We start from the raw sequence: 24,067 nt of genomic DNA on the forward strand, positions 1-24,067 counted from the left end.
ACAGTTCTTCTGTGTATTCTTGCCACCTCTTCTTAATATCTTCTGCTTCTGTTAGGTCCATACCATTTCTGTCCTTTATCGAGCCCATCTTTGCATGAACTGTTCCCTTGGTATCTCTAATTTTTTTGAAGAGATCTCTAGTCTTTCCCATTCTGTTGCTTTCCTCTATTTCTTTGCATTGATCGCTGAGGAAGGCTTTCTTATCTCTTGTTGCTATTCTTTGGAACTCTGCATTCAGATGTTTATATCTTTCCTTTTCTCCTTTGCTTTTCGCTTCTCTTCTTTTCACAGCTATTTGTAAGGCCTCTCCAGACAGCGATTTTGCTTTTTTGCATTTCTTTTCCATGGGGATGGTCTTGATCCCTGTCTCCTGTACAATGTCACGAACCTCATTCCATAGTTCATCAGGTACTCTATCTATCAGATCTAGGCCCTTAAATCTATTTCTCACTTCCACTGTAAAATCATAAGGGATTTGATTTAGGTCATACCTGAATGGTATAGGGGTTTCCCCTACTTTCTTCAATTTAAGTCTGAATTTGGTAATAAGGAGTTCATGATCTGAGCCACAGTCAGCTCCTGGTCTTGTTTTTGTTGACTGTATAGAGCTTCTCCATCTTTGGCCTCAAAGAATATAATCAATCTGATTTCGGTGTTGACCATCTGGTGATGTCCATGTGTCCAGTCTTCTCTTGTGTTGTTGGAAGAGGGTGTTTGTTATGACCAGTGCATTTTCTTGGCAAAACTCTATTAGTCTTTGCCCTGCTTCATTCCGTATCCAAGGCCAAATTTGCCTGTTACTTCAGGTGCTTCTTGACTTCCTACTTTTGCATTCCAGTCCCCTATAATGAAAAGGACATCTTTTTTGGGTGTTAGTTCTAAAAGGTCTTGTAGGTCTTCATAGAACCATTCAACTTCAGCTTCTTCAGCGTTACTGGTTGGGGCATAGACTTGGATTACTGTGATATTGAATGGTTTGCCTTGGAAACGAACAGAGATCATTCTGTCATTTTTGAGATTGCATCCAAGTACTGTATTTCAGACTCTTTTGTTGACCGTGATGGCTACTCCATTTCTTCTGAGGGATTCCTGCCCACAGTAGTAGATATAATAGTCATCTGAGTTAAATTCACCCATTCCAATCCATTTTAGTTCACTGATTCCTAGAATGTCGACATTCACTCTTGCCATCTCTTGTTTGACCACTTCCAATTTGCCTTGATTCATGGACCTGACATTCCAGGTTCCTATGCAATATTGCTCTTTAAAGCATCAGACCTTGCTTCTATCACCAGTCACATCCACAGCTGGGTATTGTTTTTGCTTTGGCTCCATCCCTTCTTTCTTTCTGGAGCTTTTTCTCCACTGATATCCAGTAGCATACTGGGCACCTACTGACCTGGGGAGTTCCTCTTTCAGTATCCTATCATTTTGCCTTTTCATACTGTTCAGCCTGTTTCATACTCTAGCTGAGCCTTATTTTTAAAATCTGAAAATGGAGATAATATTACCTGTATTATTAGTGTGGGGAAGATTAAATTTATTTCCAACCTCAATCTTCCCCCAAACTTTTCCTCTTAGCCATCTATTTGCCACCTCCCAACTGTCTGTCTGGTGGGCATCTTAGACCTACCAACTAAATATTTTATAATTTCTCCTTGTTTCTTGGCTTCTCTTGTGGCTCATCTGGTAAAGAATCTGCCTGCAATGCAGGAGACCTGGGTTCAATCCCTAGCTTGGGAATATCCCCTGGAGAAAGAAAAAGCTACTCACTCCAGTATTCTGACCTGGAGAATTCCATGGACAGTACAGTCCATGGAGTCGCAAAGAGTTGGACACAACTGAGTGAAAGTAATCCCTCTGAGGGCAAAGATTTTTGTTCATTCCTGTGCCCGCGGGCACATACAATATTATCTGGTCTACAGTAAGTATTCCACAAATATCTGCTGAACTAAAATGGCTGGTCCCCTCCCTCTTTAGTCTTCACACAGATGTCCCTTTCTTAGGATAAGTTATGCCCTTTACAGGTCTCACCACTGCATGAATTACAGACTCTTACTCCCACCACTACTGACTGCACTAAAACTGATCGCATTCATTATGGGACAGGCCCATAGGGTTTTTAATGTTTTATCTCATTTAATCCTCACAATAGCCTTTGAGCCATTTTTTTATCCAGTTAATACTAAACATTTATAGGCCTATCCTTATGTGCTTGCAGATATTGGTTGATTTTAATCTTACAGCCACCCTCAGAGATAAGTACTATCATCCCATTTTACAGACTAGGAAACTGAGGCAAAAAAAGATTAAATAAAACATTAAGTACCTTGCCTAAAGTCACACAGCTAACAACATACTAACTTGAACAGCCTAGCCCTAGAGTCCTATTCTTGGTCAGTCCTATTCATTACACTATGCTTTCTCTACATATTAGACTTTGGCTACCCATAACACTGATGGGACAAGATTTAAATTCTTTCTTAACTCAGTATTTCTGAAGAATTCAAAATTGGAATACTCCCTTACCATGTTCCTAAAATCTTCTATCACTCAAAAACTAGCTTGAAAAATTATAACTGTTTTCTTACCATTCTGTGGTCCCGTACTTTAGTGCTTGGGACAGCATCCAAGTCAACTGTAGTCAATGAGGGGTAAAAATGAGATAAAAGGTTAGAAAATACTTTACAAGTAAATTTTAGAGCATCTTTTGTAATTAATTCCTTACTGGAAATTACTTTTCAATGATCACATTTCAGAATATTTTAAAGATACTACTTGTTTATCAATAAATATAACTCAGCATCCAATTCATTCCAGCTGCATAAAATTCTTCCATTCACATTTAATAAATAAATAAAAGTAAAATCACTGTGAATTTAAAACTGATGCCTATACAAACATAACCATCTCTTCTCGTATTTCTGCAATCTGTGTAGAAAATTGTTGAGAAGAGTTAAACAACTCCCTTATGTGGAATTGAAGGAAATGAATTCAACTCCAAGCGCCTGGTTTCAGGGGTGAAGAATTTTGGATCAGCTATCCCAAAGGCCTCTCTGATATGACCAGGGTTCAATGTGTTCCTCTGAATAGCGCATTTTAGCCTTTTAGCTATTGCCTTTGGGAATAAATACACTACTATTGGTAGCCTGTATTCCTTTATAGCTATGTTTTTGATTGTTGTGAATTCAATCATATTCTTATGAATTCAGTCATCACAGTGTTTGGTAGAAACTGGGGTGGTTGCCATAGAGGGTGTATACCCTCCATGCCAAAATGGACCTATATTCACATAGGCTGAGATTAGCCCATAAGCAGTCCCCGAGTTGCCAATATCACACCAGATCAGATCATCAGCTAGGTCACCTAAGGGAAAGTTCCACCAAAATGGGTGTAACGATTGAAGACTGCAATTGCTTCTCTCCCGATGAAATGCCTACTATTTATCTTTGGGTTACTCTTTTATCGGAGGGTGATCAATAAGACCACTGTTAAAAATTCTGTACAGATGGAGGGAGGAAGTGCCCTATCCCCTCCACTGAAGTCTTGCCCTGTGATCTGGGCCTGACATGGTACACAACTTACTCCTGTGATCCTCTCATGTGGTCAAAACAGGCTCCTCAGATTCTGCTGGTCAGACAAGCCTGCTAAGTAGGGTTTTTAATTTTCCTAAAAATAACTGGTAGGACTGTCTCCTTCTATTCTTGTTGCTTAACTGTTGTATTTTATGACTCATTTTCCATGGCTGCACTCCATGGCCTGAAGGCAGGCAAAACTGGTGAGATATTGCGAGGGCCATGCAGGACCCATCGATGTTCTGAGGCCACTAGCTCCACTCCACCCCTGGCTGCCCACCCCACCTCCAGTTACACACTCCCAAGGGACCCTAGATTTCTCCTTTGCAACATTCATCACACTTACACTTACTTAGCATCTAACTCTTCCAATAGAGTATAAATTCCTTGAGAGCAGCAGCGTATTTCATTCATCCCCATATTCCCTGGATATGGGCAGTACCCACGCTCATAGTAGGCACTCAGTAAGTTATCTGCTGATTAGCTAATTACACAGAGATATACTTATAGCCCCAGAGAAGGCAATGGCACCCCACTCCAGTACTCTTGCCTGGAAAATCCCATGGACAGAGGAGCCTGGTAGGCTGCTGTCTATGGGGTTGCATAGAGTCAGACACGACTGAGCGACTTCACTTTCACTTTTCACTTTCATGCATTGGAGAAGGAAATGGCAACCCACTCCAGTGTTCTTGCCTGGAGAATCCCAGGGACGGGGGAGCCTGGTGGGCTGCACAGAGTCGGACACAACTGAAGTGACTTAGCAGCAGCATACTTATAGCCCAGTATGGAGCTTATTCATAAAGATTTTATGCTCTGTCAAAACCCACAGACACACACGGTAGAAATGTCCCCCAGGACACTGGTGTGTATGCCAGGCATTCTTTCCCCTGGTTCAGATGTCTCCTGGCCTCATCAAGGAACTCAACCCTTCTGGCTACAGTGAATGGATGGACTCCTCTCATGCATGGACAGCCAATCAGAGCCCTCTCTGGAACTTACTCTTTTCTGGGACTACAGACCAAAGGGGCATGTGAGCATGGGGCTGCCAGTGGAGGCAGCTTGCCTTGGACTGAAATCAATATTAGAGATGGAGAAAGAAAGCCGACAGAAGAACAACCCACTGAAGTGATCTGAAATAGCAATGATTATTTTTTGCCTTTAGCACCTTCCTGCATTTTTAGTTTATTCAGTCTCTTCTGCTGCTCTCTTAGCAAGGCTTGTTGTTCTATCTCCAAGGTGTCATTATCTCTTGGATCATCTGGGTACATAGATTTCAGATCAGCTCGCGTTTCTGAATCTGGTACAAAAATAAGTTATATAACCAAGTTAAATCTTGTTTCCAAATGAGATTTTATAAAACTTCACTATAGATAACATATGAATAACCTAAATTCAAAATCAAGAAACAATATAAATAATGAGACATCAGCAAAGTCAAAGCACATCATCATACAACTAATGAACATGAAATTAATATTCTTTAAATAAATACGTTTTCACAAACTCAACATTATAAGGGAGCCCCAGAACAAGCAGCATCTTACTGCCACATACTCCATCCCAACTCCCCACTTCCCCAAGACACTACCCAGAGCCTGCAACCATGTGCAGGAGCATCCAAGCCATCAGTCAGTCAGATGGCTGTGACTCTGGCAGCTACCAGACACTGAATCACAGCTGAGCCCTCAAATGTACTGGAAAAACGAAAACATAATGTTATTGGCCAATTAATATGTGTAAATATCATGCCAAAAAACAAAAACAATTTTACAGGCTGGCTGGAGCTTTAAGAGGGATGTCATTTCTGGAGGAAATGACAGTCTAAGAATTCACTTATGGCACAAGTTCAAGAACATCACTGATCAGAATGAACATGTTAAACCTTAATTTTTAAATCTTGAGAATAAAGATATAATTCACACATTTAAAAAGTCTTTTGACCCATAGTAGAATCAAGCAGAATCCTGTGCCCCAACCTCCATCCCCTTTTATAGAAAGGCTGAAATCTCCCAGGCCTCCATGAGTCACCAAAAAGCAGGTTCAAGCAGCTAATGATTAGGACAACAAAGTTCCAGATTTGTGTCTGCTGCAATTCCTGAGTTGGTCTACAGATACTTTTAATTCTCACCAGAGGGAAAGTGCATGATGACTGTTCTGCAACCACAACATAAACTGCTCCATTTTGAGCAGTACTGAATTTATGGCTAGGACAATTCCAAGAACTGGCCTCAAGAGAATGGGATTAACGCTTTTGCTCATACTAATCAATATCTTCGTGGGCATCAAAGTAGTTGTAGCTTGTTCTGCCCATATATGTAAATGGGCAACTACGACTGCCAGCAGAGAGATGCTACAGAGCATGTCAACATCTCTAATACAGCATCCTGTGTCAGCATGAAGTTACAGAAAAGGGACCTTCACATGTGATCCCACAGAAACGGAAAGATGTTCTGACAAGTGGGGGTTTGTAAGCAGCTTTTGGCAGGAAAGAATTCTCTGCAGGTGGTCCCTTTGTCTTGTCACTAACCTTAAACCAGGCACCCCAAGTTCTACTTACCTCAAGCCCTAGCACACCTTTCAAATTCTTTTTTTTTTTTGCTGTTAACAATTTTTGCTTTAATATATGAATTACATTAATACCTCACATTACATATATGAAGCCAAATTACACTAACTTAGTTGTTTACAACCTCAACTCTTACTCCCAGTACACATTCCAATAAATTTATTCTGTAAAAACAATACATTTTTTTGTTTTTGATTTTTTTTTTTACAGTAAACTTTTCAACCACTTCAAATCTTTTGATCACGCAATACCCTGCCTAATTTGTTGACTCTTTCCATATGTAGAAATGAGGAACAGGTGATTAACAGATGACCATATCTCTTCCCTAGCTTCCCCTTCAGTAATCTCCTAAATAAACCGTGTGAATCAGAGAGCACCTAAAGAAAGATCAGGAGGAGTCCACAAGCCTGCACAGATTGGGGGACGGCGAAGACTCTGACCCCCATCTCACTGATTAACTGAGATTACTTCCCTTCTTCCACTTAAGAACTTTCATGGTCCATCAGAATCTTCGGAGATGGTTTTGAGGGGGACAATGAGTCTACCATCTCCCTAGATTGTCAGCATTCTGATCAAAAACAACTTTCCTTCCTACCAACTTTTACAAGCATTGACTTTTTTAAGCAACAAGCAGCCAGCCAGACCTTATTCCATAACAACAGTGGAAAATGGGAACATGCTGAATATCTAAGAGTAGAAAATGACTAAAAGCAAAGTTAACAGAAGAGGCTCTGGACACATGGACTTGGCTTCACCTGACTTCCCCACTTCCAGACTGTTTCCTCTCCGTAAAAACAAGAGACATTAACAACTAAGTCATATGACGAATGAGGACTAGTTGTGATAACAGGGAAATGAATTTCCCAATTTTATGGTTTAAACCTTTTTGTTTTGAAGACCTACCTTCTTAAAAGTTAAGGACCCCCAAAGAGCTTTTATTCACCACTGTCCCACACATCACATTAGAAATTAAAACTAAGAAACTTTGAAAACATGAAAATACAAAAACACATTCTATCAGCTTCAGAGCAATGAAGTTATCACATGCCATATAACTTCTCAAAGAATAAAAATTGAAAGGACAAATAATGTCTTAGTTTATAATAAAAATAGTTTTGACCTCAAAAAGTCTCCTGACGAAATTCTAAGACCTACTGGATTAATAGAACGCCTGGCATATAATAAGTAATCAATAAATCATAGCATAAAAACTATGATATATGTAATTGATGACATGTATATCTAAGTGGAAAATAAAACTGAATAACATAATTACATCTAGCTTTTATCTTTTTCATTTTAATTAAGCTCAGAAAGACTAGTAAATATACCAAATATCAACTATTTTTATATTTAGGTGATTTGAGTAAAGAGATGTTTCCTTCTCTTTCTAAATTTTCAAAACTTCTAAAATAGATACTACTTTTAAAATGAGAAACAGAAGTAAACTCATCTGGTATAGGTCATATGACCACCATCCAACAGCCTGCCTCCTCTGCTCCCAAGGCTGCTCTGAGAGTGCTTCTGAATAAAAATCACATATAACACATTCTGGTTCCCCTACACATTTTCAGTCTCCCAGGCCTTTGTTACCCTGGCAAGCCAACTTCCCTAATTAGCTTTCTCTCCTCCTCCTTACTCCCTTCAACAATCCTTCATTTCCTCCGCTGCTCAGGCACTCTGCTCTCTTCAGCGGTTATTCCCTCCCTGCTCTATACTATAAGCCTCTGAATTCTCTAACAGCTTTCACATCAGTATCCTAACAAGTTCCTCCAGTTCCAGACCCTGTGATCCCCCCTTCCAAGCCATGCTTCTTCCAAGGGTTCTTATGCTTATTGCCTCCAACACCATGCTTCCTAATTATTCAATCCTCATTCCAAAGGTAATTGGCTTCTGATCCAATAATTCCACCAAAAAAGGTCTATTTGAGGTCACCGCTGACCTCTGACGCGACTGACACCTTCCAATATTCACTTTACACAACCCTCCTCCCTGGCAGACTCTGTTCCCTCAGTTTCAGAACTGACATTCTCCTGCTTTTCCTCCAATCACTGACTTTTTCTTCATCTCTTTCCCAAGCTCATCTTGCTGTCCATCCTCCACTAAATGCCAGGTGCCACTCTTCACACTATGTCACTGATCTAATCCACTCCTGTGGCTTTAAGAGCTGTATGCCCTGCAAAAGAAAATAACTACACCAAAGCTCTATCCCCACCAGACTGGTAAACTGAAGAACTAGAGTAATACAGAAGTTTTATTCATTATCACTTAAAATAGATACCATAAATGAAACTTTACTTGAGAAAAAGGATACAAATATCTTTAAAGACCCTTGAATATGGGTAGAACACTCTGGCTCTACCTTTAAAATAGCAGCATTCTTACCTCTATCTTTCAGCTCCTTAAAGTCATGAATATTCTGAGAAGAAGCAGAGTCTAAGCTCTTAGGTGACGGTCTTCTGACGGGAGCTTGTAATCGATGTCTGGCCATATCAAATACATCCATGGAACTTTCTCTTTTCCTATAGATAATAACACATTATGATAAAGGCGTTTTTATGAGAAGAAAATCTGAGTTGACATTTAACTCCCTATACAAGAAATCTGGCATCTTTCACTACAGTATATTATAAAAATTGATTCTAATAGCTGTTATTTCAATTCCCTGTATTAAAACAGGTAATTTACAAGGTCACTGTAATCTTTCAAAATGCTCAGAAGCAAAGTATCTTATTGGAAGAATAGAACGAATTAGCTTTACCTTTAAAATGTTCATGTAGTAGAAACAGTAGTCTTTGGTTAAAGAAATCAAGATTCAAAGACCGGCTCTGCTACTTACTATACATTTGACTGCATCATCTATGCCTAACATATATGAGGAACTCAATAATATGATGAATTAATTAATAAGAGATTCTTTTTGTGAAACTATTTATAAAACTGGAATAAAGAACCAACACTAAGATGTCTCTGATCACAATACACAGTGAAAACTACACCGAAGTAAAATATATTTAACCAATTCTTGCTAAATGATGGCAATTCTAACATATATTAACTTAAGTTAGCATACAGAATTTACAAGGTACTTTCCAATAAATATATCTATTTATTCTTCACTAGAATCTCATGGGGTAGAAATTATTATGCAAGATTTGCAAGTGAGAAAACTGAAAAGCTGTCTGGTTTCTCTTTCTTATAATGTTTTGCCAAAAAAGAGCACATATAGTCTTCAGTTTATGAATGAAAAGAAATAAAATGTCAATAATCCATTACATTTAATTGAATATGTATGTCTGGAATATGGAAAGTTGCAACAGTTAAGGCATTTATAACATCTTGAAAGTAAATGTAGAAAACCAATACTGACCTATTACTTCAAAGTAGTTGACCGACTACAGAAGAATTCTTTGTTGAAAATTACCACCTTGGGTTAACATTCCATTACCTAGCCAGTCTATATCTTGACATTTCCTCACCTTGTTTACTTAGCCAGAACACGCCTAGAGAATGCTAACAAAAATCTAAGTGAAGCATAATTATGCAGGTTAACATGCTACATTAAAATCCTACCATATCCTGGACTACAGTCATAAATATCAGTATAATTGAATGCATATACAAATTGATAATATACAAATTGATAGACACAACAATAACAGATGTTTATGACTTAGTATATATACATGTGTATATTATCTAGCTATGTCCACCAAGAGCCTGGTTTATAGACACAGTTCTCCAAGAGGAACCAGGACTCCTTAGAGAAATGGCTGATTCCAAGGCAGAGGCAAGGAATACACAAGAGGATCCTGGAGCCTTCTGCAGCAACAGAGTAAAAAAGTGCTCAAAAAACACCAGGTTCCACCGTCCATGGAATTTTCCAGGCAAGAGTACTGGAGTGGGTTGCCATTTCCTTCTCCAGGAGATCTTCCCGACCCAGGGATTGAACCCGGGTCTCCCGCAGTGTAGACACTGTAGGCAGACGCTTTACCGTCTGAGCCACCAGGGAAGTAAGCAACACCACAAATAACACTGGATGATAACAAAAAAGTACAAAATAAATGTACATGAAACAACAGTGATATAAGTAAATGGTTGGATAACTAAACAAAGAGAGGAGAAGGAACATTCTTTCTTATAGAAGAATTCTAACAGAATTCTAAATATACATAGATGACACCCTCTCCAGGAGATAAAGCTTATTCCCAGAGTGTGCTAAACTTAGTGGTTCCATCATATGCACATCTTGTACCCCCTGATACAATGTGATGAGAAGGCTACCCTGTGTTATTCTTTCCAAAACCCCTTAACCCTGGCCTAATCATGAGAAAACATCAGACAAATGTAGACTGGGGGACATTTTATAGGACAGCCAGCTAATATCTCCCTAGGCTGTCACAGTCATAAAAATACGAGGAAAGATTGAAAAACTGTCCTGGATCAGAGAAGACTAGGAGACATGACAACTAAATGCAGTGTGGTGCCCTGTACTGACTAAATCCTGGAACAGAAAGAAGATACTGATAGAAGAACTGGAGAAATCCATAAAGTCTGGGATTTAGATTGTGGTTAATATTCCAATGTCAGCTTCTTAGTTGTGACAAACATCCTGTGAATGTAAGATGTTAAAAACAGGGAGAACTGGGTGAGGGGTCTATAGAAACTATGTTTGCAACTTTCCTGTGATCTAAAATTATGCGAAAATAAACTTTTTTTTTTTTTTTTAAGATAAACACTCTTCAAAGAAAATGTGGTAGTTACCCACTTGCATTGATTTTACAAGCTACTAAAAGACTGCAACCTACAGTTTGAAGAATATTGCTTTAGAAAACTTATGAGGCCTTTTGGCAAAAACGATTGGAAGTGTTTGATAGTCTGTAAGCTATTTTGCTGGAACATAAATATTTCAGGAAACAATACACCGTTGAAGGAAAATATTTTAAAAACAGTTTTAAAAAGTAACCGTCTTTGGTTATTCCATCTCTGAAGTTTTCTCCTATTATTATTTTCCCTTCAAGGACCAAGCTTCTATGCCTGACGTTTTAAGACCAAAAAGGGGAGGTAAGGAGATTGTTGATTAATTGTCTAGTCTATGTCTATGTATGGATATGAGAATTGGACTATAAAGAAAGCTGAGCACCGAAGAGTTGATGCTTTTGAACTGTGATGTTGGAGAAGACTCTTGAGAGTCCCTTGGACTGCAAGGAGATCAACAGTCCATCCTAAAGGAGATCAGTCCTGGGTGTTCATTGGAAGGACTGATGTTGAAGCTGAAACTCCAATACTTTGGCCACCTGATGCAAAGAGCTAACTCATTGGAAAAGACCCTGATGCTGGGAAAGGTTGAGGGCAGGAGGAGAAGGGGACGACAGAGGATGAGATGGTTGGATGGCATCACCGACTCAATGGACATGGGTTTGGGTGGACTCCAGCAGTTGGTGATGGACAGGGAGGCCTGGTGTGCTGCAGTTCATGAGGTCGCAAAGAGTCGGACACGACTGAGCTAATGAACTGAACTGAACTGAGTCTATGTCTTCTTCAACTATCACTTTCCTATCTTGGAATTCCTTATCACCTAGATTAGCTTATGAAGCAACTTCTGACTCCATCTGAGTCCTAAACTAGTCAATTATTTTTCACGCAGTGATTTCTCTGTAGTAAGACAATCTGTCCTAAAGACAGAGCTTGAAGAACGGCCTGTTCCCACTACTGATTTGTCACTGTCTAATCCTATTAAAAATGTCATGGTTAGGGATAAGACTCTTGGTTTGCCGTAAGAAAGTCCTACTTCTTTCTTTTTTTCTTTCTTCCTCCTATCAATACGACCACTGTCATCACCACTGCCATAAATACATTACTGGCAGTACAGAGGGACAATTAAAACGCTCAACTTAAATATTTTATATTTGGTTAAATCAATATTCATTAAATATCCCATATTTTCACAGTGAATAGATTTCACAACTGTAATGAAACATTTTATGAAGGCAACTTTATCTACATAAAATTCAAGAATGTGAATTAAATAGCATATTAGCTAAAAGAAAGAGCTCTTGTACCAAAAAAAGAAAAGAAAGAAAATATACCATATACTACAAACACAAATAGACTAAAGAAATCACACATTATTTTGTATTAGTTGTACTGAGTCCCTCCCTTGCTTGTTGCTTGTGAAATGTGCTTAGTCATGTCTGACTCTTTGTGACCCCACAGACCACAGCCTGCCAGGCTCCTCTGTGCATGGGTTTCCCAGGCAAGAATACTGGAATGGGTTGCCATTTCCTCCTCCAGGGGATCTTCCTGACCCAAGGATCGAACCCATGTCTCCTGCGTCTCCTGTATCAGCAGGCCAATTCTTTACCACTAGAGTAAGTGAGTCCCTCCACTAGACTATAATTATTTAGCTTATTTCTTCTGGGGGGATGGGGGTGGAGAGCTATTTTCAATCATTACAATTTCACCAATAATCCACTAAACACCTTTTTCAAGCTTGCAAAATTCTAACAGATGTGGGTTTATGATAATTAATCCTGTTCCAGAACTGTAAAATTGCTGGACAGATTCTGATTCCTGATTCTGACAGAAAAGAATACAAGAACAGACAAAACTATGGAATTCAGAACTTGCCTTATATGAACGTCGTCGTCACTATCAATGTGTAGTAACCGCCCCTGCAGACGTCGCTCTTCACTACGAAGCTGTTTTCTCATTTCTGATAATTCCATAATTACATTTTTTTTCTCCTCTGAAAATTCCCATCAATAAGTGAAAAATAAGAGAGGTACATGAATAAAAGGTTAAACACTAAACACAACCTGACTTATAAAGCTAAATGCTCAGTTATATTTTTATGGAAAGTTATTTTTAAGGCTTTATATATAGATGTATTGTATGGACATTATTAAGCATTAATAATAACATTAACCCATAAACACACTTCTGACAATACAAGAATTTCAAACATTTAGAAACATTCCTGAGGGGAGGGAGAGACTGCCTTCCCCTATTAAGGAGCAGCAAAATGGAGTTCCTTTGTGATGATACACAAAGGAAGGATGTGTATGATACACAAGGTTACAATTCTGTAACCTTGATTGTGTGGTAGTTACACAATTTACACATGATAAAAATGCACAGAACTACACACAAAAACACATAAATTAGTGTAAGTGAAACCAGACACAGGTCCGTAGAGCATGCCAATGTCAATTTCCTGGTTTTGATATTGCACCACGCTGAGGGAAGCTACGGGGAGGATGCACAGCACCTCTCTGTACTATTTTGCAATATTCTGTGATTCTTATTTTTCAGAACAATAAAAAGTTAGAAAAAAGGAAACAGTCTAGATTACAGGTTTAATAGTCAGCTCTACCTTCTGCACGAAGCTGGTTTTTCCTGGCAGGTACCGGAGGAGATTGTGCCATGGACATGGAACTGTCCTGTTTAACAATCAAGACAAAGATAAAGTCAGTATATGTCTTCCCTACTCAGAAGCTTTAAAAGAGGAACTAAAAAAAAAAAAACAGATGAGGAACCAGATTCCCAACCAATCTATCTATAAACTTACCTATATCTGTTTTTTCTTCCCACTACAATGGGAGCGGCCTTGCCCCAGCCAAAGACAGTACACTCACCTGTGCTCTGTATCTGACAGGGGACCCCCACCTCCTCCATCCCTGACTCTTCTTTCTCTACCACCTTTCTATCAGGCTGTGCTTAAAAAACTAACCTCACCCTTCATCACTCACTATCTATCATCCATTCTCTCCTTCCTTCACAGCCATTCTTTAAAAAAAAAAAAAAGTATGTGCAGTAGTATGGCACCTGCTTCCTTATTCCCATTCACTCCTCACCTCCCAGCCACTGCCTTTGCAGCTCCTACCAAGTGATCCCTCAGCAATGCATTCTATGGGCGTTTTAAGCCCTTGTTTTACTTGGCCAGTAGCAACTACTATCATTGACACTTTATTTCCTTGTTCTAAGTGGTGATAATTCTCTACTGTTAGATCCTCAGCCCTCTACTTCCCCTGAACACACATGAGACAATCATACTACTTAGACAGTAATGTTAGTAGTTTGCAAACTACAAATCCGGTGCAGAGCTCCTTCCTTGGCCACGACCTGTATTTTCAACTGCCTACCCTATAAAGTTGTCATTGACTCTGACCCACCACACAGAGTCAATATACCACTATCTGTGTTTCACAAACATCTTGAAGTTATCACCCTTTCTCAGTTCTTAATGTCACTGCCACTGTTTAGGTCCTCAAAATCACATCTGGGCTTCTGCAAAAGCATCTTAACTTTACAGTTTTGCTCCACCTCCATGATGCATCTCCATACCACTGCCTGAGAGAACATTATGCAAGACAACCACAGCCATGTCATTTTCCTACTTAAAACATTACATGAACACCATACATGACCACAGACCTACTAAATCAGAAACACAGAGGGTGAGGTTGAGGAAGACATTCTAATATATTCCTTTGTCTATTCTAGTAATTGGCCTCTCTGATATTCTATAGAATGAAGTCAAGCCCCCTAGCACTCCATACAACACCCTGCATATGTTCTAACCTTCACCTCCCCTACCTCATGGTCAGGCCAGACCAAACCATGTATTCTCCATGCTGCCACGTGGCTTACAGTTCCCTCCAAGATTCTGCATGTGCTGGAAGTTGCTCTTCCTCATCCTCTTTTTGGCAAATTCCTACTCACTGTTCAAGAGTCAACTCAAGGATCAACCCTTTCTGGAACATTTTCCTGGCTGTCTTTTAATTGTAATTCAGTCTAAAGTACAAGGGACTTTATTAGTGTAACTACAACTAGCTAGTAGATATATTATCAAAGAAAAAGCCTTCCTGAGGGACCTGAACAAGAGCCACATCCTAAATTATGAGCTGTCAAAAGAATTTAAACTTCGGGGCACCAAAGTTTAATCATTTATAAGTATTACCATTTACAACTGAAGAAACAGACAAATTAATGTAAACATTACCTATGTTTCAAATCTGAAAAAAAGTAATCTAGCTAATTAGGATGAATAAGAAAATCTCATTCAATCCCCTTAATCTTAGATGAACAATCAAAAGAAAAAACATATACCTGAGTAAAGGAAGTTATAATGCTGTCAACTGAAGGAGGTCTTTGGAGTCTGCTTGCAATCTTATTCTGAAGAGCAGGAACCACAGGAGAAGGCTGTCTCAAGTGCTGATGTGGGGAGAGGGGCGGGAAATATATATATATATATGCATATACACACATACTCCCCAACATATGTCTATGTGTATATACACATACCCCAACATGTTTGTGTGTGCATACACACACATATACATGTATACATACACATATGCAAACACACACAACCCTAATAGTTAACAAGACCACCAAAGAGGTTCGGACTACTATTGCTTTAATTTAATAAAATATTTACCAAAAAATCTATAAAAATATTAGATCACTATGTTGTGCACTCAAAACCAATATATTAATATTGTAAATCAACTACCGTCCATTAAAAAACATATCTATCCAAGAAGTCAGAAAATAAACTAGGTAAGATCAAGTATATTGGTTAGGATAAACAAATGGATTTACATATCCTTATTAAAGAATATGACTATCAGATTAGGATTAAAAAATTCAACAAACTGAAGTAAAGCAATAGCATACCAGATATCGGGAAAGTAGCAAAAACAAAAAAAATATAGCCAAAGTAAAAAACTGTCTTAATAATAAAAAGAAAGAGGATAAAACAAAAAAGAAACAAAAATCCTTTCTGGGAAAATGATATAAAGCAGCTCAAATCATTCTCTAAAATCTAGATTCCCTTGTCACCAGGAACATCAAGGGTCAGAGCAGAGCTCTGCATCTCCATGAGAGAAGAAAACAGGGTTTCAGATCATGGTGTAATAAAGCTAATAGCTCCCAACTTCATATTAAAATCAAAATGCTGGCAACACAAATACTCCCAAAAAAACGCAATAATGATTGGCTGGGTAAAAATATAAATGTGTATTTCTAAAGGTGGATGTTAAATTGTTCATTCTGCATAGTACAAAATCAAATATTACTTTCACTAATGACTAATACAATTAGAAATATATGAGAGACAATATTTAAAAAGAAACTCTAGGTGACAACAAGCAGAAGTATAGCAACAAATTAAACCTTCTAAAGGACTGCAAAGAATGAAGCAAAGAAAGCATAGTCCACATAACAAACAATTAACCGTCAAGGAAACAAAAACAAACAAAAAAGTCAGAAATTCAATTAATATGATCAAATACGTTGGCTATGATAAACATAAATGGATTCAATGTCTCATTAAGATTATAACTCAGATTAGGATAAAAAACAAATTTCAACTAATTAAAATATACAGACTAAAAATTAAAAATGCAGACAAAAAAGTAAAAACTAAAAGAGTAGACAAATATATTTTAGGCCTACATATATTAAAAAATAACAGCTAGCAATGATAATTTCAAAATTGAGGGTAAAATGCATTAAAAAGAACAAAGCTGCTCTAAAACTTTCTGATATATCACAATTAAACTATAAACAGTCATAAAATTACATATCCCTATATGCAGGTCAGGAAACAACAGTTAGAACTGGACATGGAACAACAGACTGGTTCCAAATAGGAAAAGGAGTCCATCAAGGCTATATATTGTCACCCTGCTTATTTAACTTATATGCAGAATACATCATGAGAAACGCTGGGCTGGAAGAAGCACAAGCTGGAATCAAGACTGCTGGGAGAAATATCAATAACCTCAGATATACAGATGACACCACCGTTATGGCAGAAAGTGAAGAGGAACTAAAAAGCCTCTTGATGAAAGTGAAAGAGGAGGGTGAAAAAGTTGGCTTAAAGCTCAACATTCAGAAAATGAAGATCATGGTATCTGGTCCCATCACTTCATGGGAAATAGATGGGGAAATGGTGGAAACAGTGTCAGACTTCATTTTTCTGGGCTCCAAAATCACTGCAGATGGTGACTGCAGCCATGAAATTAAAAGACGCTTACTCCTTGGAAGGAAAGTTATGACCAACCTAGACAGCATATTAAAAAGCAGAGACATTACTTTGCCAACAAAGGTCCGTCTAGTCAAGGCTATGGTTTTTGCAGTAGTCATGTATGGCTGTGATAGTTGGACTGTGAAGAAAGCTGAGTGCCAAAGAATTGATGCTTTTGAACTGTGGTGTTGGAGAAGACTCTTGAGAGTCCCTTGGACTGCAAGGAGATCCAACCAGTCCATTCTAAAGGAGATCAGTCCTGAGTGTTCTTTGGAAGGAATGATGCTAAAGCTGAAACTCCAGTACTTTGGCCACCTCATGCAAAGAGTTGACTCATTGGAAAAGACTCTGATGCCGGGAGAGATTGGGGGCAGGAGGAGAAGGGGACGACAGAAGATGAGATGGCTGGATGGCATCGCTGACTCGATGGACGTGAGTCTGAGTGAACTCTGGGAGTTGGTGATGAACAGGGAGGCCTGGCGTTCTGCGATTCATGGGGTCGCAGAGAGTCGGACACGACTGAGCTACTGAACTGAACTGAAGCATTTTTTTAGGTGTAATAAGTGGCAGAACCAGAACTGTGAAAAACAACTTTGATTTTCAAATAATCAATTTTACAATAAAATATTCTCTGCTTTCCATTCAATTCTGCTATAAACCAAACACTGCTCTAAAAAACAAACTTTATCAATTAAAAATGTGAGTGATATGACACTTGATTGATATATTTTAAAAGGCTGAGAAAATATATATCCAATTATATATCCTAAGAATGAAGGATGTTAGCCTTATGTTCCTGGAACACTGAAAATAGAACAAAAATATAGATCTGACTCATAGATTCCCCTTTAAACAACATTTCAGCAAATTCAAATTGTGAATACTTATTTCTATAACCATAAAACCTGGGGGTGAGAAATTCAAAGAGTATATTTGCCCCAGTCAGAAATGGCTCATGTTATCTGCAGAAGATTATATATTGAACAGTGACCAAAACACACCATAAATACACCAGAGCAGCACACTCAGTTAGGTTCAGTTCAGTCGCTCAGTCGTGTCCAACTCTTTGCAACCCCATGAATCGCAGCACGCCAGGCCTCCCTGTCCATCACCAACTCCCGGAGTTCACTCAGACTCACGTCCATCGAGTCAGCGATGCCATCCAGCCATCTCATCCTCTATTGTCCCCTTCTCCTCCTGCCTCCAATCCCTCCCAGCATCAGAGTCTTTTCCAATGAGTCAACTCTTTGCATGAGGTGGCCAAAATACTGGAGTTTCAGCTTTACCATCATTCCTTCCAAAGAAATCCCGGGGCTGATCTCCTTTAGAATGGACTGGTTGGATCTCCTTGCAGTCCAAGGAACTCTCAAGAGTCTTCTCCAACACCACAGTTCAAAAGCATCAATTCTTCAGCACTCAGCCTTCTTCACAGTCCAACTCTCACATCCATACATGACCATAGGAAAAACCATAGCCTTGACTAGACGGACCTTTGTTGGCAAAGTAATGTCTCTGCTTTTCAATATGCTATCGAGGTTGGTCATAACTTTTCTTCCAAGGAGTAAGCGTCTTTTAAATTCATGGCTGCAGTCACTGTCTGCAGTGATTTTGGAGCCCAAAAAAATAAAGTCTGACACTGTTTCCACTGTTTCCCCATCTATTTCCCATGAAGTGATGGGACCAGATGCCACGATCTTCATTTTCTGAATGTTGAGCTTTAAGCCAACTTTTTCACTCTCCACTTTCACTTTCATCAATAGGCTTTTTAGTTCCTCTTCACTTTCTGCAATAAGGATGGTGTCATCTGCATAGCTGAGGTTATTGATATTTCTCCCGGCAATCTTGATTCCAGCTTGTGTTTCTTCCAGTCCAGCGTTTCTCATGATGTATTCTGCATATAAGTTAAATAAGCAGGGTGACAATATACAGCCTTGACGTACTCCTTTTCCTATTTGGAACCAGTCTGTTGTTCCAAGTAATCTTTTTGTCAACTCTACTTAGAAGAAATAATGTCTGCATAAATCTAAATTTCTGAAAACAATATTTTAAAAATTAAATTGGGCTAAACCTATAAGATATGGTGTTTTCCAACGTATGGTTCACAAGCCAACTGCATCCAAACCGCTTTGGGTTAGTTAGATACTGCTGAGAAAGACTGAGGGCAGGAGAGAAGGGACAGACAGAGGATGAGATGCTTGGATGGCATCACCGACTCAACAGACATAAGTTTGAGCAAACTCCAGGAGACAGTGAAGAAGAGAGAAACCTGGTGTGCTGCAGTCCGTGGGGTCAAAGAGTTGGACATGACTTAGTGACCGAACAACAACAAATCAGCTACACTGTAGATGAGACCAGGAAGATGAATTTTTATTAAGTCCCTAGTGATACTATGGGCTCAGTGGTAAAGAATCTGCCTGCCAACGCAGGAGATGTGGGCTCAATTCGTGCGCCAGGAAGATCCCCTGGAGAAGCAAATGGCAACCCACTCCAGTATTCTTGCCTGGGAAATCCCATGGACAGACGAGTCTGTGGGCTACAGTCCATGGGGTTGCAAAACAGATGGACATGACTAAATTTTAAATACAGCTCTGAAATATAAGCAAAGATATGAACTGGATTTTCATAAGGGCCAACTGATTTTCTAGAGAGAAAACACCTGTCTAATAACTTAGATTCACGCATCTAAGGGTGAATCAACCCCCATCTCAGAAACATGGACTTCAAATCAATCTGCAGTGAGCCACAAGTTTCTTTTTTAATTTCCAATCCATCATGGACAGATGCATAAAAGAGTAAGAATGAATTACAGTTGATCCTTGAACAATGCAGGTTTGAATCACACAGGTCCACTTCCACAGAGAGATTTTTCTGTATCAAATGCTGCAGTACTACAGGCAGTGGTGGGCTGATTACACAGACGTGTAGGAACTGTAAGTATGGAGGGCCAATTATCAATTACACACATGGATTAACCCCTGGGCTTGGTTCAAGGGTCAACTGTACTAGCTAATAAAAACTTTTAACAGATGTTACAAAATCCAAACCCAACTTTTTTTTTTTTTTAAACAGATTCAACAGACATTAAATTACAATGACAAATTGCTATGAAAGTTTCCAAACACTTTCAATCTTATCAGAAACAGTTTGTAGGGTGCTGGTCTATGGACCATGGGAACAAGACTACTCTGTTCCCAGCAGGGAAAATACCACAAAGCACAGTGACATCATCTAATACAGGAAGTTCAGTGCACTGCACCCAGAAAAGCACCATGACAAAGTAGAGACAAAAGCACCTCCTCTGCTCTCTTTTTGCTGACCACTCTACTTTTACAGGGAAAATGGGTTAAACAATGGGTTCCACAGACATTTTTGTCTGAAACTTACCTTTGTATCTTCCCCAATCATGTTTTCTCTTTCATAGTAGTGCTGAAGTTGTAGATTATGTTTTTCTTCTTCTTCTTTCTTCTTTCTTTCTGCTTCTTTTCGTCTTTCTTCAGCTAACCGAATAAGCTCTTCGTTTTTCAGTCTTTGCTTTAAAATAAAGAAAAAATACACACTCCATACACACATTCAGTTCATTCGTATTTGTGTGAAATAAAGAGATAAAACGGAGGGTATAGATGATATGTCCTCATATCACTCAGTTGTGTCCAGTTCTTTGCAACCCTTTTGGACTATAGCCCACCAGGCTCCTCTGGCCATGGGATTTTCCAGGTGAGAATACTGGAGTGGGTTGCCATTTTCTCCTCCAGGGGATCTTCTCGACCCAGGGATCAAACCTGTGTCTCCTGCACTGCAGGCAGATTCTTTACTGCTGAGTTATCAAGGAAGCCCATAGATGACATACTCGTCTGCTTAATAATAAAATATTAGGCATCTAAAATATTACAACATGCTAGTCAGTCTAAACTATTTTTTGGCTATAAAAAAAGTCATCATTTATCTCTTTTCTTAATTTAGTTATTTCATTTTTATAAAATAACATCTAACAAATGCATAATGATCTGCTATTTTCTAAATGTACTCCAAGACTGTTCTCCTTTGTGAGTAATAGGTATCTTTTCAAGTCAAAGTAAGGAGTTCACTCTCAGACTAAGCAGAAAAAGAGAGTAGGAAAAAACACACCTCCTCCTCTTTCTCCCTTTTCTTTTCCTGCTCCTCTTCATACTCTTGCTGGATTCGAGCTCTCTGTTCTGCAAGCCGTTTTTCTTCTTTTTCTTCAGCAATTCTTAATCTCTCTCGCTCTGCTTCTTCTCTTTGCTTCTTTTCCTCAATCTAAAGAATTAAATCTAGTTACTACTTTGTGAAACTACTGAAAAGTTACAATACCACTTAATTTACCCTTTTATCCTATGAATTCAACCTTTATATCCTGCTTTTGTAAGTAAAAGTAAGTTCCTAAATTTTTCAGTTTCCTGTATTGTACTAGAGAGGCCCCATGATATAATGATAAGAGCTCCAAGTAAAATTCCAGCTCCCACAGACCTTATGAAACTTTCTGGTTCAGTTTTGTCATTTGGTAAAAAGAGTTACTAATGTCTATATCTCCAAGTACTGCTCAAAGATTGAAATGAAAATATGTATGTAAAAAACATAAAAGTTCCTATGTAGAAGGCCCAATACTTAGTAATTAATGATTATGTTATTCTATAATGACTACTACTACTATGTCTCAAAGTTCCTTGTGACTAGTATCCTGAAACAGCAGTGAAATGTTTTAGCAACCATTTTTAAGTAGAAATCTCTTCCCTAGAATAGCCTTTATTTCCTTTCTAATGACAAGATGTAAGGTATATGAAGATGTCAGCTACAAGGATTCATAATTAAGTTTTGTTTGAATGCCACCTGAAACCTGCAGTGCTGAGTATTCTAGGTGAATACTACAAGGCAAAGTCTAAGATGTGACAGGAAGAAGACTCTGAGAGATAGTCTACATCCTTCATGAATGAGACAGAGAAGAATGACAGCATGGGACCTGAGGATTCATGATGCTGGTTTAAGGATATCAATAAATTTTTATCCCTCTTAAGTATGGACTGATCATGACTATTCACAATATTTTAAGAGTTCTTGTCTGCATTTCCTCTAGTCTCAAGGTTACTATATTTAGTGCTGTCAAACTTTTGAGCTATAAGAACTGCAGTCTTCTTACCTATGCCACAACTTTACATGCTAGGGCTTTTTCCAACATTTATCACAAACCTTTTAAATATGTACAGTCCTAATATTTAGGACTAAGTGGTGTGTACATACACACCACTTAGTCCTAAATCACCTCCTCAATTACAATAGCCCTAAAGAAAACATCATTCATGAACCATACAATAAAACCACACACTGAACACTCAGTTCCCTTTCTCTCCTCCATGAAAAAAAATAATCACAATCACCAGGTCACTTCACCATTAATGGGTCACAATCATAAATGATCTCACACCTAATGAATCCACAGAAATATCAATCCAACAAAAGTGCCACACAGCTCTTCAACAGAAAGAGAAAAGTTATTGCTCAGGTCAATGGTTTGCAAACCATATAATACAAAAGTAGTTCAATGGTCCTGCAAATAGTTTATTAAACTTGCTAATTATTTTTAAAGTTGCAGTTTAAAATGACATCTAAACACTCACATGTATTAATCACCAAATTTGAAGCACATGAAGACTTCTGCTGCACTAAAACTAATAATGGTATAACTTTTTTAGGGTTAAAACCTATTTATGCAGACATGGAGCTAAGGCTTCCTTTGAATCTTTATGCACAGATCTGAACATTTTATAACATTTCTTTTAACACTTAAGTTTAGGGATTCTTTTTGTCTGACACTATATTGTTGATATTAATAAATACCATTTAGCTATTTTACATTTTCTTGGAGCTCTGGAATAGATTTTGTTTGGAGGGAAAGCAGGAGATTTTAACAGACTCCTAAAAGAAAAAATACATAAACCACCATTTTATAGGCTAGGAGAACTGAAGATTGTGCTTATTCTGAAACTAGTAAGTCAAAGTTTCCCACAATACTACTAGTTTTTTGCCAGAAGAAAGACACTGGAGAGTGTGGAATCTCTAGGTATGACACTTAAAGTTAGGACACTTGGGGTCAACGTGCTAGTTCTGCCACCACAGGTGAGCCTCAGCCTTTTATTGGTCTTAAAATAAAAATAGTAATACCTTCCTCAGAGAGTTGTGAGGTTTAATAAGAAAATATATTTAAACCTACCTTACAAACAACAAAAGACTACAAAATGACAAGATTTCTTTATTTTTCCCTAAATTCTACCCTCAGTTCAGTCAGACACGTCCAACTCTTTGTGACCCCAAGGACTGCAGCAAGCCAGGCTTCCCTGTCTATCACCAATTCCTGGAGCTTGCTTAAATTCATGTCCATCGAGTCGGTGATGCCAGCCAACTATCTCACTCTCTGTCATCCCCTTCTCTTCCTGCCTTCAATCTTTCCCAGCATCAGGGTCTTTTCCAATGAATCAGTTCTTCCCATCAGGCGGCCAAAGTATTGGAGCTTCAATTTCAGCATCAGTCCTTCCAATGAATATACAAGATTGATCTCCTTTAGGATGGACTGGTTGAATCTGCTTGCAGTCCAAGGTACTCTCAAGAGTTGTCTCCAACACCAGAGTTTAAAAGCATCAATTCTTCAGTGCTGAGCTTTCTTTATGGTTCCACTCTCACATCTACACATGGCAACTGGGAAAACCATAGCTTTGACTAGATGGACTTCTGTTGGCAAAGTAATGTCTCTGCTTTTTAATATGCTGTCTAGGCTGGTCATAACTTTCCTTCCAAGGAGTAAGTGTCTTTTAATTTCATGGCTGCAATCACCATCTGCAGTGATTTTGGAGTCCAAAAAAATAAAGTCTGACACTGTTTCCA

The 24,067-nt window shown here is 38.6% G+C and overlaps 1 protein-coding gene across 4 annotated transcripts in view; it reads right to left on the reverse strand.

The window, feature by feature from the left end:
- CSPP1 (centrosome and spindle pole associated protein 1) overlaps positions 1-24,067 on the reverse strand; it is a 113,642-nt gene that overhangs the window by 11,135 nt on the left and 78,440 nt on the right. For all 4 annotated transcript variants that reach the window (XM_010848454.1, XM_010848452.1, XM_010848451.1 and 1 more), the window contains 8 exons: positions 21,302-21,451; positions 20,561-20,707; positions 15,253-15,357; positions 13,517-13,583; positions 12,772-12,889; positions 8,527-8,663; positions 4,741-4,872; positions 2,592-2,638 (listed from right to left, as the gene is read on the reverse strand). In XM_010848454.1, coding sequence (XP_010846756.1) covers positions 2,592-2,638; positions 4,741-4,872; positions 8,527-8,663; positions 12,772-12,889; positions 13,517-13,583; positions 15,253-15,357; positions 20,561-20,707; positions 21,302-21,451 — 903 coding nt within the window. The remainder of the gene's footprint in view (positions 1-2,591; positions 2,639-4,740; positions 4,873-8,526; positions 8,664-12,771; positions 12,890-13,516; positions 13,584-15,252; positions 15,358-20,560; positions 20,708-21,301; positions 21,452-24,067) is intronic.

Source organism: Bison bison, unplaced genomic scaffold, assembly GCF_000754665.1.
Source record: "Bison bison bison isolate TAMUID 2011002044 unplaced genomic scaffold, Bison_UMD1.0 scf7180017864267, whole genome shotgun sequence".
NCBI classification, from domain to species: Eukaryota; Metazoa; Chordata; class Mammalia; order Artiodactyla; family Bovidae; genus Bison; species Bison bison.